At 41.7% G+C, this 15635-nt stretch overlaps 1 protein-coding gene across 2 annotated transcripts in view; it reads left to right on the top strand.

The window, feature by feature from the left end:
- EFHC2 (EF-hand domain containing 2) overlaps window positions 1-6865 on the top strand; it is a 73079-nt gene extending 66214 nt beyond the window's left edge. For both annotated transcript variants that reach the window (XM_061629452.1, XM_061629450.1), the window contains exons 14-15: window positions 3425-3530; window positions 6562-6865. In XM_061629452.1, coding sequence (XP_061485436.1) covers window positions 3425-3530; window positions 6562-6657 — 202 coding nt within the window. In that variant the 3' untranslated portion in view covers window positions 6658-6865. The remainder of the gene's footprint in view (window positions 1-3424; window positions 3531-6561) is intronic.
- The last annotated feature ends 8770 nt before the right edge of the window (window positions 6866-15635 follow it).

Here is a 15635-nt window from a genome sequence, read left to right as displayed (position 1 = left end):
TTTAAAATGTTCACATAGGAGGATCAGATACCTTGGAATTCAGCTTCTAATTCCTCTGGGAATCCTCCCTTGTGACAACTCTCCATGGGAGCTACAGGGACCACAGCCTTCCCTTTCAAAAAGCTATGTTAGCAAATAATAGCCTGAAGGCCATAAACTGCTGGAGAGGAGAAAACAAAAGTGAGAAGGCCCCATTGCTAGTTTACCTTCGCATATTTTATTCCATGTTTTTCCATGTTGTTTTGTCACTTTGCATTATGAATGCTTCCACAAGCTAAAGAACAATTGGTTTAATTTAAAAGAGACTGTATTTCATTTTAAAGTAGATAAACTGCATTAGTCTTACAGTTTTAAATTTTATTTTTTCTAATGTTAAAAAAAAATCTGAAGTAAATGATTCCTCAAAATGATGACCTGCCTTCTGTGAAATGTTACATACTTGGCAGCTCTTAATTCTTTTTTAAAATGCTTTGAAGGAAAAAAATGAAAAAGGCTCTGATGCGGAATAGGGAACCTGACAAAAGAACAGAATATTCAGGGGTGCTGATACCACATTCCTCCCCTGTATGTGTACATTACCAGATACAGGAGAGGATGAAGTGAATGCTGGCTCAAACCAGGGGCACATCCTTTTTTCATATGAGAATTCCAAATAGTGCCTACTCCAAGCATATGTTTGATTATTTGGTATGAAATCAAAATAAATGAACTACATTAGAGCAGTTTTATTGTCCTTTATTCTACATAATTTGTTAATTCTTCTAATAGCAGGTTGGTTAAACAAGATTCTCCTAAACATTTTCATTTGGCACTCTCACAATGATAAAGCACATTATTTCATGTAACAAAGATAAAATGCATTATATTAGAGGTAAAATGCAGAAATATTGTAAACTATGTAATCATCATCAAATTAAGTTTGCAAGGTTTTATTATACAGCCACAAGAGTGGCTGTATACTATAGCCAGCATGGATTTTTCACTTTCCGCAATGTTAAATTGAAAATAACCCCCATGCCATTCTGATGCTTCCCATAAGCTCATTTCAAAACAAAACCTTACAAAACTTATAGTTCCGAACTCAGAAACGCTTGCTTAACAACCCTGTAAATTTTCATGGCGATACACAAAACAGTCAGAGAAAATAAAGAGTTCAAAGTCTAAAAAGAGGGGGGAAAACCCGAGAGCCCTTTTGGACTTTTTTCTGTCAGAGTTCTCAAAATCTATTGAAATTCATTAAAAATCACCCATGCTCACAGAGTACCTGTAATCCTAATACTAACCTTGCCCCATATTCTGACCTTCATCTTCTGCAGTTTAAAAGTTAAAAAAAATGCCTGGCTGATTTTTAATAAATTTAATAAATTTTGGCTTGAACCCAGTCATAACGTCAGGCATGCTCAGTAAGAACCAACTGTCAGTGTTCTAAAAGCCAGACTCATAGCTCCTTGGCTTGGCTAATCAGGGGGCCACACCTGCACCAGACTTTGATTTCACTTCAGACAGCCATGGCTTCCCTCAGAGAATCCTGGGAAGCGTAGTTTGTGAAGGGTGCTGAGAGGAGACTCCTGTTCCACTGACAGAGCGCCAGTGGCCAGAGTCGTTTAACAGTCAGCCACTCTGATTGAAGGTCTGTGAGGGGACCAGGGTGTCTCCTAGCAACTCTCAGCACCCTTCACTAACTACACTTCTCAGGATTCTTTGAGAGAAGCCATGACTGTCCAAAGTGAAATAAAGGCCTGGTGTGGATGTGGCCAGGGACAGCTTTGGTTTAAATTTGGGTGGGAGGCTACATGTGCCTGTTGTAGAATAAAAGGGTGGGTGAAACACTGAAAAGCAATGATACTGTTCGCAATGTTTTCCTTTTGGAAAGGAAAGGGGCTTCCCTTCTGCCCAGTGCACACCCACCCAATCTCTCCCCCTCCCCCAGGTCAGTGTTGGACTACAACCTGGGAGACCAGGGTTCAAAACCCCACACAGCCATGAAACTCACTGGGTGACCTTGGGCCAATCACTGCCTCTCAGCCTCAGAGGAAGGCAATGGTAAAACCACCTCTGAATACCATTTACCATGAAAACCCTATTCAAAGGGTCGTCATAGGTGGGGATTGACTTGAAGGCAGTTCATTTCCATTTTCAAACATGATTGCACAGAAATAAATCCCATTGAACTCAAAAAGTATGCAACTGATCAAACCCACCCTCCTTTCTCCTCCCTTCTATCCCCTCCCTCTTGCCCCTTCCCTCCCCCTTCCTTTGCCCCTCCCTCCCCATCCCTTTCCAATCCCCTACTTCTCCATGCCCCTCCTCTCGTCCTCTTACTCCTCCCCATGGTCAGTTTTACCTGCATGGTTGCATGGAAGTAAATACCACTGAAGTCTATAAGCATGCAAATGATCAAAACTGCCCTCCCTTCCCCGTTCCTTTGCTCCCTCCAATCTGCCCCTTCCCCTCCCCCTCCTTCTCCCACATGGTCAGTTTTTCCTATCCTATTGCATAGGAGTAAATCCCGTTGAACTCAATAAGCATGCAAATGATCAGACCTGCTTTTCCCCTCCTCCTCCTTTCCCTTCCTCCTCCCCTCCCCTTTCTCCTTCCTCCTCCCCTGCCCACTCCAGCCCTCCCTCCCTCCCTCCCCCCCGGTCAGTTTTACCTATCCTAAGCATGATTGCACAGGAGTAAATCACACTGAACTCAATAAACATGCCAATGATCAAACCTGACCTCCTCCTTTCCCCCTTCTGCCTGCTCCCTTCCAAGTCCTCCTCTTTGCCTTTCCTCCCATCCCTTCTCCCCTCCCTATCCCCTGTGGTCAGTTTCACCTATCCTAAGCATGATTGCAGGGGAGTAAATCCCACTGAACTCAATAAGAATGCAAATGATCAATCCATTCTCAGCGAACGTGGACAGGATCCCATTTCTTACCTCCCGGATTAAAAAGCAGTGAAATTCACTAATAGGCAAAAATTCTTCCAAGCTACACAGCAAGTGGATTGGACTGTGAAAGACCAACCCAAATTGTGTTTGCATTTTGACAAATTTGTAGGGCAGTCCAATAAATATCTTAGAGAGGAGGTCAGGTCTCCTGCTTCCCTGGTGCATTCACTATAGCTGCCCAATTTCCCTGCTTTTTAAAGTTTAATAGAAATATCTATGGGCTATATGTATGTTCTTAAACTGCTAGGTTTTTGCCTATTAGTGAATTAAAATATACTATATAATGAAGAAGGGGTGTTGATCCCTATACATCCCCATGTATTCATGTCCATTTTGTTCTTACAGCTTTAAAGAAGCCTTGCAGGCCAAGATTGGCCCACAGGCCAGAGATTCCCCACACCTATTATACAATTAAAAGTAATTGCTGTGATAAGCAAAATAATAGTTAATCACTTACTGAACATATGCATACCATATCTACTTTTAGGTGTGAAGACTGCAGAGAACGAGTAAATTATAAGAAATTAGTCGATGGGCTAAACTGGAGAGAGCATCCAATTCCAGTTTTCCAAACCATCTTGATGCCTTTACAGGTAAGCCAGAAATAATTCTGACTAAGGGGCCTGTACAGTTCTAAAAGTACATAAGTCCAGATAAGAAAATTGAATACTTTGTGTTTATTGCTGTTATTCAGAAAGGCTACCAGCTTTTCTTTGGCAATTGTCAAAGAATCCCATTCCTCTTGCCTTCAGATGAATGTATCACTCATGCCTCTGTCAGCTGTGCATTTGCCACTAAAGGGGCCCTACAGGCTGCTTGTAGGTAGAAGCTCCTCTACACAAGCAGGAGCCAGGGATTGCATTCAAGTGGGTGCATCTCTATTCACGTGGGGTCCCTTTCTACTGACAAAACTTGGAGCTGCTGTGGGGTGCGGCTGGAGCATGCATTAGGGTCAGAGCTAGCAGGTGCATGATATTGGAGGGTGGTGCCCAGAGGTAGAGTTCTGCTGTCCTCCTCCTTGTATAAAAGCAATGCATAGAGACTTGCCCAACAATCTGTTCTAATGGGAGACAGGATGATAGTGGCTGGAAAAGTATGGTCAGAAAATAAGGAGAGCAACAGTCTAAAACACATAAATTTATATACACATATAACCTCAAGCATCTTACATGAACATTGAATGTCTGAAGGAGCTACTTGATTTGAGGAAATCAGTTTCCTACCCTGGATTTTCCTTGTGTAGTGGGAGAATTGACAGGCCTACTTTATCCTTCTTAATCCCACCAATATCTCCCCTGTGTTATTGTAGTGGTTCAACCCTCTGGCTCAGCATAGTTCCAAAAGTGGAAGTGAGAGAAGCTATGAGGAAAAATGGCCTGGGGGGCATTTTCAGGGGAGAATAAGGCAGAGAAAAGGTTAAGCATGCCTCCCTCCCATTTGTGTTACCTTAGGCTTGGCAGCACACATTTACCAAGATGTCATGTAGTCCTTCCTAAAAAGAAAAATGAGGATTTCTGCATTCCTTAACTGGGGAAAGAGTCAGCAGACCTAGGTTGAGGAGGTGAGGTCTGGGGCGGGGACCTTGTTACCGTAGGAAGAGGGGCCCAAGGGCTGGATAGAGAGGCCCAGAGGGCCATATTCGACCTCCAGGCCTAAGATACGCCATGAATTGCTTGGGTTAACTTTGTGTTGTAACAAGTACTTCCTTCTGAATCCCTCAAAGGGAGTCTACCCTTTTGTTACAGCCAAAGCGTAACTTGTACTTAGTAATGAATGAGAACAAAACACCCACTTGTCATTAATTTTGAAACTTTACTACATTTACATTAATATACTGAGGGCCACTTTATACTTGATGGTTGAGATTAGTGACAACTGGGAAAAGATCATGCCCCTGTGTGCTTTATGAGAAAAGAGGTGGTTTAAACCTACATATGCCATTCTTAACTGATATTAGCAGCTGGGTGCCTCAATGCAAAATACCAAATTTCTAACATACTTCCTGCTGTACATATCTGGATTGAAAGTAAAATCATATGTTCACTTTATCTAAAGTATTCTTTGTTATTTTTTTCTTGTTTTAATTGTTTCAATTGCTGGAGATAATTTGATGAGTATATTTTAACGAACTAAGGAAATGTACTAAGGGAAAATAAATTATGATATCAAGGAAAGAATGGAATTTGAATCCTCCTGTTGGATTTTTGAACTATATCAATTATATCTTCATCTCAGTGGTGATTTACATTGGAGTATTTCTAGAATGTTTACTGATTATATTTGACATACAGAAACTTCAGACTGCATTCTCATTGACTGAGTGAATCCAGAGAGTTTTATTTAATCTGTCTACCAGTTTCTAAGGTAACAGGTCCCAGGAAATAAATCTTCTCCTTGCTGGCCCTGTGGCTTCATAGATGCGGTTTACTGCCCTGATATCTTCTCCAGGAATGCTGTACCGAAGATCACTATTCCCCAGCTTGCTTAATCTCTAGCAAAAACTAAACAATTTATGTCCCAAAATTCCAAAGGCCTAGTTTAAAGATGAGGTCTTTTCCCATCCCTGACAGCTAACAAACTATCAACTGGATCATATTATATTGTTAATGGAGTACATTGAAACAACATATTTGTCTTTATAGCACTGATTTCCAAATGGAGGAGGGATAGTACAGAGCAGGATTTCAGTTGCAGTAGAGACCTCATCTTTAAGCTGGGCATAAGACAGTCCTATGGAGCATTTTATGCTGCATGGGAAAGGGAGTTTTCACTGAGGCATTGAGAGACTTCATTTCTCAGCAGTAATGGACACTCAACATGGACATCCAGGTCTGGTTTAAAGATGGGGTCTCTGCTGCTGCTGAGCCTTCTCTGTGCACCAGCCCTTTTCCCCACCATCACTGTTTTATCATAATAAGTTTGGGCAAAGCTTGGAAAAATTACTTTTTTTAAACTACAGCTCCCATCAGCCCTAGCCAGCATGGCCACTGGATTGGGCTGATGGGAGTTGTAGTTCAAAAAAGTAACTTTTCCAAGCTCTGAGTTTGGGGAGATGGGAAGCACTGTGAGGGACTCTCTTGGTCTTGGTCTTTCTGAGCTTTTTCAGAGAACTTTTGGAAATCCCAAGCTGCTTCTGTGGGTTCTTTTAGAAAGTATGGAAACCTAAGTTGATTATAAGGTGAGCTAAGGAGGCCTTGTTAATCACTAGCTGGAAGTAACCAGGGGATTCTTGTGATGGTATGTTCTCAGGTGGAGCCTGAGAATCAATGCTGAATCCCAGAAGGTTTTTCCCCACACCTCCAGAGCAGCCTCTTTGTCAGTTTCTTGTCCCTAGCTCTCTTCAAATTAAGGCTAATTGTAAATTATAGTTATTCTGAATTCCTCAGCTGAGTTTTAATGTTACTGAGGTTTTTCCTTCCTTCCACCTGTGTTTAAAGAGGCCATTTATCTTCTGATAGACACCTTCACCATTCACTATTTTCACTATTCATGTTGTTTATAGAAAGATTTGTTGACAGAAATGAGGACAGCACGGCTACATTGTGTTCTGTACCATTTCTAGTCACTTTCCATTTCAGCATGCAGCCCTAACTTTGTTTTAACCACTTGTTCCATTATTTTCAGTATGAAGACGAATGGAGCGGGCAGCCACCAACCCTTCCAGTGAAAAAAATAAAATACTTACCACTCATAGAGGATCTCTTTGGCATTGAAATTTAGCACCTCTTATGGATAAATTTGCAACTTCCTTTCTCTGGAGACTTACTGTACATTTTTTGTCTTTTAAAAATAAAAGAATCACAGTTATAGATTTTGGGGGGAATGTAAGTTTTTTTTTTACTTTATTGTAGAAACACAATTCGTATACTTTTGTAATTATTTCAGACTCCAATAGACTGTACTGTACATGCAATATCACAATTAAAATCATTTAAATGCACCTTTATTCTCAGTTATTATATGTGCAACAGACACTGGTTAATTCAGAAGTTTCCAACTGTTTCAGCTAAATTTCTAATGCGTTAGCTAAAAACTAAGCCCCTCTCAGCCGTCACTACACACACAACCAGGCTCTGCTGCTCTTCTATTTCTTATAAATTACTTGGGTCTAGTGATACTGCTGATCCAGACTCTGACAGGACTCCTGACCCTTTAACAGCTGCATAGAAGGAAAAAATTGAACAGCCTCCCATCACTGCTGCTCTTCAATGAGAAAAGATGTGGAATTCTGCCTTCTATCCAGCTCTTAAAAGGTACAGAAACTTTTCAAGCCTTAGAGTTTGGGTAGATTACAAGATTAATTCAAATTAACTGCCCTTCACCTTCCACACACATAGGAGCTTCACAATGAGAAGTATGGATAGGGGAGAAATTCAATTCCGTTTACGTTTAAAGGCGAACTTACCTTATTCGCACTTACCAAAATATTATGTGAACTGAAACAGCTAGCCTTTGAAATCCACACTTCTGCAGCCAAATAATGTGTACAAAAATGTATATACTGGGGTAATTATATCAGGGGAAATTGCCTTCTAAAAATGTGTACATTAGGCAAAATTGCATACTAAAATATATATACTAGGATATATATTAGGAAACATTCACACTAAAATGAATTTTCATGGAGGCTTTTTAATAAAAAATCAGAAGTTGATGTAGAAATGTGGGGAATTGCACTTAAGCTTGGAAAAATAAGAAACTGAGAGAAACCAAAATTGACACATTCTTCCATTCTGTCAGTTGGTGGGGTTTGCTGGTAAATCAGGGCTACAATACTAGCCATTTACAAAAGCACTTGTGAAAGATTATGTGTTATTGTGAAAGAATTTAGGTTTTACTTCCAAGTTGTTCTATAATTATAATGAAAGGACCAGCTTTCTTGAAAGTTCCCAGGCAAGTCAATTGAGAAAAGACAGAAGAGTTATGAAAGAGTATATAAATACCTCCCATAGCAGAAGCCAGGAATGGGTATTGTGCAGAAATGAAGAATGAATGGACTGCATAGGATTAATAAAAGTATAAGCTGTTTTTTGTTCTCATCTGCCCTATGACAAATCATTTATTGTTACTATTATGAGCTTAATTTTCCATCCTCTTAAGGTAGTCTTATAATCCACTTTTGGGGGGGGGTTAACTTATGCAGGCCCCTCATAAGTCCTCACAAATAAGTGTGATACAGTCCTCTTACATATGTGTGGGGTAAAGGGTGTTGTTTCAACTCCGTTAGAAAAAGATGGATATGGTATAGTATAGTTCTGAATAAGCCCCCACCCCACAAATGCACAAGTGAAAGCTGAGGTGACACAGTTGTGTAAATAAAATCTATTCCATTTTAGTTCTTGCATGTTTGACTTTCTTCCCCCCTCTTACTGATATCTGTAGCATTTACTCACCCACAGGTTCAGTTAGCTGAACAGAGGACATCCCAATCCTACAATTTATGGGAATGCAGCAATGCAACGTAGAGGTTTGCACCAAGGAAGCCCCAATGGCACTGGAGTCAAAACATGTCTGCCTGAGTAGGAGGGCCTAAACACAGGTCAAGTTCTCCATGAGGTGGTAAATTTGTGCCTGGCTGTACCACTTCAGGTTTGCAGGTAGGGACTCACACATGCTAATGTTTTTCAATATCTTTTAAAAAACAGCAACAGCCCTGCATGTAAAAAAACAATATGCTAAGAAAAAGACTAGGCTAGAATGCTTTGATTGTGTTCTATGCATAGTGGAGGTTTTTGTATGAAGCAATCAATCATGTGAGCCCCTACTCTGAAGTGGCATACCATCTCAGTGAGAATTGGGCTACAGTTTTATGGTGACCAAAAATGCTATATAGGTGAACTCATAGCTCCACGATGTCCTACTCTCCCAGTTGTAAGGGTTGTGAGTGGCTCCACTATGGTTTAGTTCTACAAACACCAGATGAAGTGAAAGCACTGTTCCTATTTATACCACTTCAGACTCTGGTAAAGGGAATGCTTCCTTATGAAAGAAGGAAAAAAGTTCTTGCAAAGACACTTCTATCAAAGTCAGAAAGAAATCTGAATTATGCAGTCCCACAACAATTATTGAATTGGATCTATCATGTTCTTTCAATATTAATACCTTTATATTGATAGAAACAAATCTAAAATATAATTTCAATGGTATTTGACACTATTATACTATATCTAACTTGGGCTGCTTTCACACTGCACTTTATTCTGTTATTCTGATGATTTCTTACCTGGTAATTTGTGCATTAAATTTGATCTTTCACACAATGCATAAGCTAGCTCCAAAATTCTAGTGGAATGTAGTGGATGTTTAGTGCAAATTTCCATGATAAATGATACCAGAAATAATCCGTTAGCAAGGCTGGGAACCCAGAAAATCGCAGGATTTTTTTTGTCAGCTGCAGCCACTCACATGACAGGCATCCCAGCATGCAGTGCGTTCCTGCCCTTCAGTCATGCAGGGTTTTATTTTGCCTGACCAACGTTGCACCACTATTCCGGCATCAGCGCAGATAGCAGCAGCATTTCCCACACACACCCCTGTGTTGATACAACTAAAACCATTTAAAAAGTCAGATCCTAAAGGGAGAGGACTTGCTAGCAACGGGACTGAGATCTTAGGCCTCCTACACAGTGCTCATGAGTGAGGGACAAAAACTAGCCGTGTGAAAGACAGTTACACAAAATGCCGGTATATCTGCTGAAAAAGCTGCTCTTCCTTAATGCAACAGGTACTGCAGTGTGAAAGGGATTTTAGAAATCAGGACAGAAGCGCTACCTTTTTAATCCATTAAACTAACGCAATCAGCCCCATGTGTGAAAGCAGCCAGAGAGATATGGGAAGCCTGTGGCAGCTAAAATACACATTGGTGGTGTTATTCCCAAAGTTAAAGATATATTGGGGTGGGGAAAATACTACTGATTGGAAAGGATTTTTTGGATTATAAGCTTTATTTTGACCTACTGGCTATCTTGTGTGATTTATTGATGGAGAGGGTGGAGGTGGGAAATTGCAATTTGGTCATTTTTATATAGTTTGTGCAGCTAAGAATGAATAACCATAGCTCCTAAATGAGAAAATGCTTCTGTTCCATACATTTTAGGAATATAGAACTAGAATTTGGAATGTGGGCAAAATTTTGAAGATCACTAATTAAAATTGAGTTAAAGAAAGGTATCCATTCTTTGAGAAATTAGAAAATTTAGAAATTAAAATTTGACTTTTTTGTTCATTACTGGAAACATAAATTTAATAATGTACATGTATAATTTGTTTTCCTCATACTAAGAATGGTCTGGTACAGTTTGGTGTTTCTTTTTATCTTGCTTTGTCTCCCTTGAGTTTGAGCTCTCTTCAGTGTTCTGTTTTATTGATTTTGACTGTTTTGCCAACATGGAATTTCACTTTGAAATAAAGTTAAAAATGCAAGCAGCAAAAAGGAAGAACGCACATAACGGAACAAGATCACTCAGTGAGGGGAGAAGAAAATCCACTGGTTACAGTCCTTAGTTTATCATGGGCAAATGTGTGGCACTATTAGAATGAAACAGGCCACAGAGAAGCTTGCAAACATTTGAGTGAGTTTGGATGCACAAATTACTTAGCTGAATCATAGCAGGAAACACTATATGCATTTGCATTTTATTTGACTGATCAGAAGCTTGAAGGGCTTCATCCTAGAGGGTAAACACAAACCAAGATACCATTGTTTTGTTGGGATGGGGCTTGTTTTTAATTTTTATTGTATATTATTTTTCAATATGATATTTAGCCGCCTTGAGTGCATTGCATTCAGAGTGGGAAAGTGGGATAAGAATTTCATAACAACCCAGTGAGATGGGTTAAGCTGAGAACGTGGCTAGCCCAGGATCTTCATAGTGAGCTTTGCCAGGGCACCAGGATTCAAATGCAGGTGGCCTAGATCCAAGCCCAGCTCAGGGATAGTCCACATGGTGCCTTCCATTTGTTCCCTGGCCTTCCTTGACCAATGGCCATACTAGCTGGGGTTGATGGGATTTGGATGTCCAGCAACATCTGGCGAATGTCACATTGGCCACCTCTGCTCTAGCTACACACTTTTTTTTTCATTTTCATTTTATTAAATTTATATACCGCCCATAGCCGAAGCTCCCTGGGCGGTTCACAACAATCAGCATAAAATACAATGAAACACATATTTAAAACAGTTTTTTTAAAAGCTTAAAATTTAAATTTAAAAAAAAATAAACATTTTTATACATACTAAAATGCCTGGGAAAAGAAAGTTTTAACCTGGCGCCGAAAAGATAGTAATGTCGGTGACAGGCGTACCTCGTCAGGAAGACTATTCCATAATTCGGGGGCCGCCACTGAGAAGGCTCTCTTTCTTGTCGCCACCGTCCGAGCCTCCCTCTGAGTAGGCACCCGGATTCGATGCTGAGCATAGCGTACGGGTAGGTTCATATCGGGAGAGGCGTTCCATCAGGTATCGTGGTCCCGCGCCATGTAAGGCTTTATAGGTTAAAACCAGCACCTTGAACCGGGCCTGGAAACATATAGGCAGCCAATGCAAGCAGGCCAGAATCGGTGTTATATGTTGGGACCGCCTGGTCCCCGTTATCAATCTGGCCGCTGCATTTTGCACAAGCTGCAGTTTCCAAACCGTCTTCAAAGGCAGCCCCACGTAGAGCGCATTGCAGTAATCTAGTTTAGAGGTTACCAGAGCATGGACAACTGAAGCGAGGTCATCCCTATCCAGATAGGGGCGAAGTTGGGCCACCAAACAAAGTTGGTAAAAGGCACTCCGTGCCACCGAGGCTACTTGATCCTCAAGTGACAGTGAAGGTTCTAAAAGAACTCCCAAACTACGAACCTGCTCCTTCAAGGGGAGTGTAACCCCGTCCAGAATAGGTTGAGCATCCACCATCCGGTCGGGAGAACCTCCCACTAACAGCATCTCGGTCTTGTCTGGATTAAGCCTCAGTTTATTAGCTCTCATGCAGTCCATTGTCGCTGCCAGGCAACGGTTCAGTACATTGACAGCCTCACCTGAAAAAGATGAAAAGGAGAAGTAGAGCTGCGTGTCATCAGCATACTGATGGCAACGCACTCCAAAACTCCTGATGACTGCACCCAGGGGCTTCATATAGATGTTAAAAAGCATGGGGGACAAAACTGACCCCTGTGGAACCCCATACTGGAGTACCCAGGGTGTCGAGCAGTGCTCCCCAAGCACTACCTTCTGGAGACGACCCGCCAAGTAGGAGCGGAACCACTGCCAAGCAGTGCCACCAACTCCCAAATCAGCGAGTCTCCCCAGAAGGATACCATGGTCGATGGTATCAAAAGCCGCTGAGAGATCAAGGAGAATCAACAGAGTCACACTCCCCCTGTCTTTCTCCCGACAAAGGTCATCATACAGGGCGACCAAGGCTGTCTCTGTACCAAAACCAGGCCTGAAACCCGATTGAAATGGATCTAGATAATCGGTTTCATCCAAGAGTGTCTGGAGCTGGCTGGCAACCACTCGTTCGAGGACCTTGCCCAGGAATGGGACATTTGCTACCGGCCTGTAATTGTTAAGATTTTCTGGGTCCAAGGACGGTTTCTTCAGAAGTGATCTTACCACCGCCTCTTTCAGGCAGCTAGGGACCACTCCCTCTCGCAATGAGGCATTTATCACTTCCCTGGCCCAGCCGGCTGTTCCATGCCTGCTAGCTTTTATTAGCCAAGAGGGGCAAGGGTCCAACTTAGAAGTGGTTGCACGCACCAATCCAAGCACCTTGTCAACGTCCTCAAGCTGTACCAACAAGCTCATCCAAAGAATCAGGACAAGGCCGTGCTCTGGATACCACATTCGATTCAAGTGCTGTAACATTGGAGTCTAAGTCCCGACTTGCTTGTCCTCATGACTGAACTGTCATCATATCTCACACAACATTTTGAACTTGGCATTGAACAATTCCAAAGCATACTGGAATCAATTGAAATCACATCCATTTCTCCAGAGGGCTTTGAATTTGGGCCAGAATATTCTGTATACTCCTGTTACAGAAAACATTCACTCATTCACTTTCTGCAGAGCACTGAAGTGTTGGCTTAAATGCCATATGCTCAAAGTATCTTGGTTTTTACAGATGAGAGGCTGCACAGGGTCCATGGTTGATTTTAGTGTCTACAATACACAAACGAAGTGGAGGGTGGTAAGGAAGTGTATATGTGCATCTGCAACATATTGTGCATTACTACTCTATTCACAGTATAGACAATCAATTAGCAATTAAATTCCCATTACGAGATTTATGCTGGTAAATGGTGATAAACTATAACTATGCCACTAGAACTAACCTGAACAGTATAAGAAGCATATAATCTAGAGATAATATCCCCATTAGTAAATTTTATGGCCCAATAAACAGCTCCCACAAGTTAATAAATGCCAAAGCCATAAACACCAATGCTATTAATGCAGCAAGATTTCAATCCCTCCTCCTTTTGTTGGTGGTCCCAATATACTAAGGAAAAATGCTAGGAAGGAAAAAGAAATTATGCTGACTGTATAAATAACAACGAATTTTTCAGACCCATCTAGAGCTCTTCCAACTTCTTCACGACCCAGATGGTCTGGTAATTCTGTGGTGCATTCTGTGTTTGACTTAGGCAATTAACAAAAGTGTGTGTGTGTGTGTGTGTGTGTGTGTGTGTGTGTAAATATATGTAATTGGATATAGGTAGAGGTAGAGAGAGCATACATCACATTCTTCTATCCCTTGTCAATACACAATTCAAATAGATTTAACAGCCTTTAAACACCTTAAATAAATTCCAGTTAATTTGTATATTCCCTTTAACCTCTATACTGCCAACCTTTCCCCACTTTTACAGAATTAATGAATCCAAGGCTGTGGTAAGATATGGCCATCAGTGACAACCTGAAAGCTAATACAGATAATCATTTTATAGCAAGAATGAAGTTCTGTTTTGGGGAGGGGGTGGAACAAGGAGGAGGATTAATGAAATCAGTTGAAAATAAAACCAAGCCTTCACTGATATTTTTTTAAAACAAGCAATTGAGATATCAAAGTATATTCTATAATATGCCACAACTTCATTTTTCTAAGCAATCAGTTAGTTAAGAATGCCATTGTGCCATCAAACTCTGTTATAGAAATAAATTCTTAATGTTGCTGTGCTTGATTTGCTGCTCACCCAAAATAGCTGAGAGCTTTAGAAATTGTGCCAGCTTAATTTGCACAAAAAAAGTTTGATCCGCATCCTTTCTTTCAATCTGATTCCCCTACAAAGAGGCATCATACTTAACATCACAGTTTCCATGAAATGAGCCTTCGTTTAAGCTGCTATTGAGATTCATGTTTTTGACCTCTGGGGCCTTCATGGCCTTTAGCGTATTCTTATCTTTACCATGGAGATTGCTCTTTTGGCAGCTAAAGGATTAACTACCTCACAATCAAGCCACCCAGAAATAGCATCCTTTCATTCTGCCCACTGGTCCCCATGTGATTTAATGTACAAAGTTTTAATTTAATTCTATTTCTCTTCAAATTCCTTGAGTTTATGTTTTGGGAACAGTTGTACCATCCAAATAACTTGTTCCCAGGGCATCATACAAATGCATGTGAACAATTCACATTCATTAACACTGGCTGATGTTCTTAGCCCTGCTTGGCAAGGTCAGAAACAAGCCACTTGAAAGCTCCCAAAGGTCCCATTCAATATTCATTGAGATGAATTCATTGACTTTGCACAGAGATGCCCAGCTATTGGCTTAAACAAACCAGTTATAGCCACTAAGCAATTTTATCTGGCTCCTAGCAGCATAGTGTCATGGCCCCGTCAGAGGACTCATCAGACGAGGATGACTCGGGAGTAACAGCAGCAAACCCAGAAGGAGAAACGGAGGAAACTCCTGAGAACCCAGCTCCTTCTCCCCCTCAGCTGCAGAGCACCCCAGACACAGCTGAAGCCCTTCAGCCAGATGCAGGTAATGAACAGGATACTCCCCCCTCACCTGCAGAACGTAGACAACAGAAGGTCAGGCAGAAGAGGGGCAGGCCTGGCCAAAACGCTGATGGCTCACACCTGCTGACAGACCTGCTCCTTAAAAGGCAAACCTTGGCTTCCGCTTGTTGCTGACTACAACGTCAGGCGTGACCACTGTGTGTCTTCCTATCCCCTGAACCTTGACGTGGACTGATCTCTCGGCAAACTAGACCCGAACCTTCACTGACGTCTCTTCTGGATTTCTGGCTTGGCACGTAAGCTTTGAACGGCCTCTGCCCTTATCTTGCTTCCTCCTTGCTAGCCTGGCAGATTTATAGCCAAGCTGCCGGCTGAGGACTTACGGCCTGGCAATTACCAAGGAATCTCCAGCCCTGCCTGCACCCCCACCGACACTGCTGTCTCAGTGAAGAGCTGACACATAGCCCAATTTAAATACAGAATGGTAAAAAGTCATTCAGGCTTTCCAGTCAAAGCAGAACCTGCATCCCACTACTATTCAACAGGGCAGGTGGCAAGTTGCTCTCAGCAACATGTCTTTGGTATACAGATGCCTCTTCCACCAATTCCTAGTCCACCCGTATCTCCAGATCCCCTGAGTAAGCAAGGGAAGGGCTGTGGCAAGAATCAAACTGCTTGCCGACTCACCTGCCCTCTCTATTTGGGTGACATAACAGTGTGGCACAGAAGATGGGTCTACCCTCGCT

Source organism: Rhineura floridana, chromosome 5, assembly GCF_030035675.1.
Source record: "Rhineura floridana isolate rRhiFlo1 chromosome 5, rRhiFlo1.hap2, whole genome shotgun sequence".
NCBI classification, from domain to species: domain Eukaryota; kingdom Metazoa; phylum Chordata; class Lepidosauria; order Squamata; family Rhineuridae; genus Rhineura; species Rhineura floridana.
This window is presented reverse-complemented; position numbering and strand designations above follow the sequence as displayed.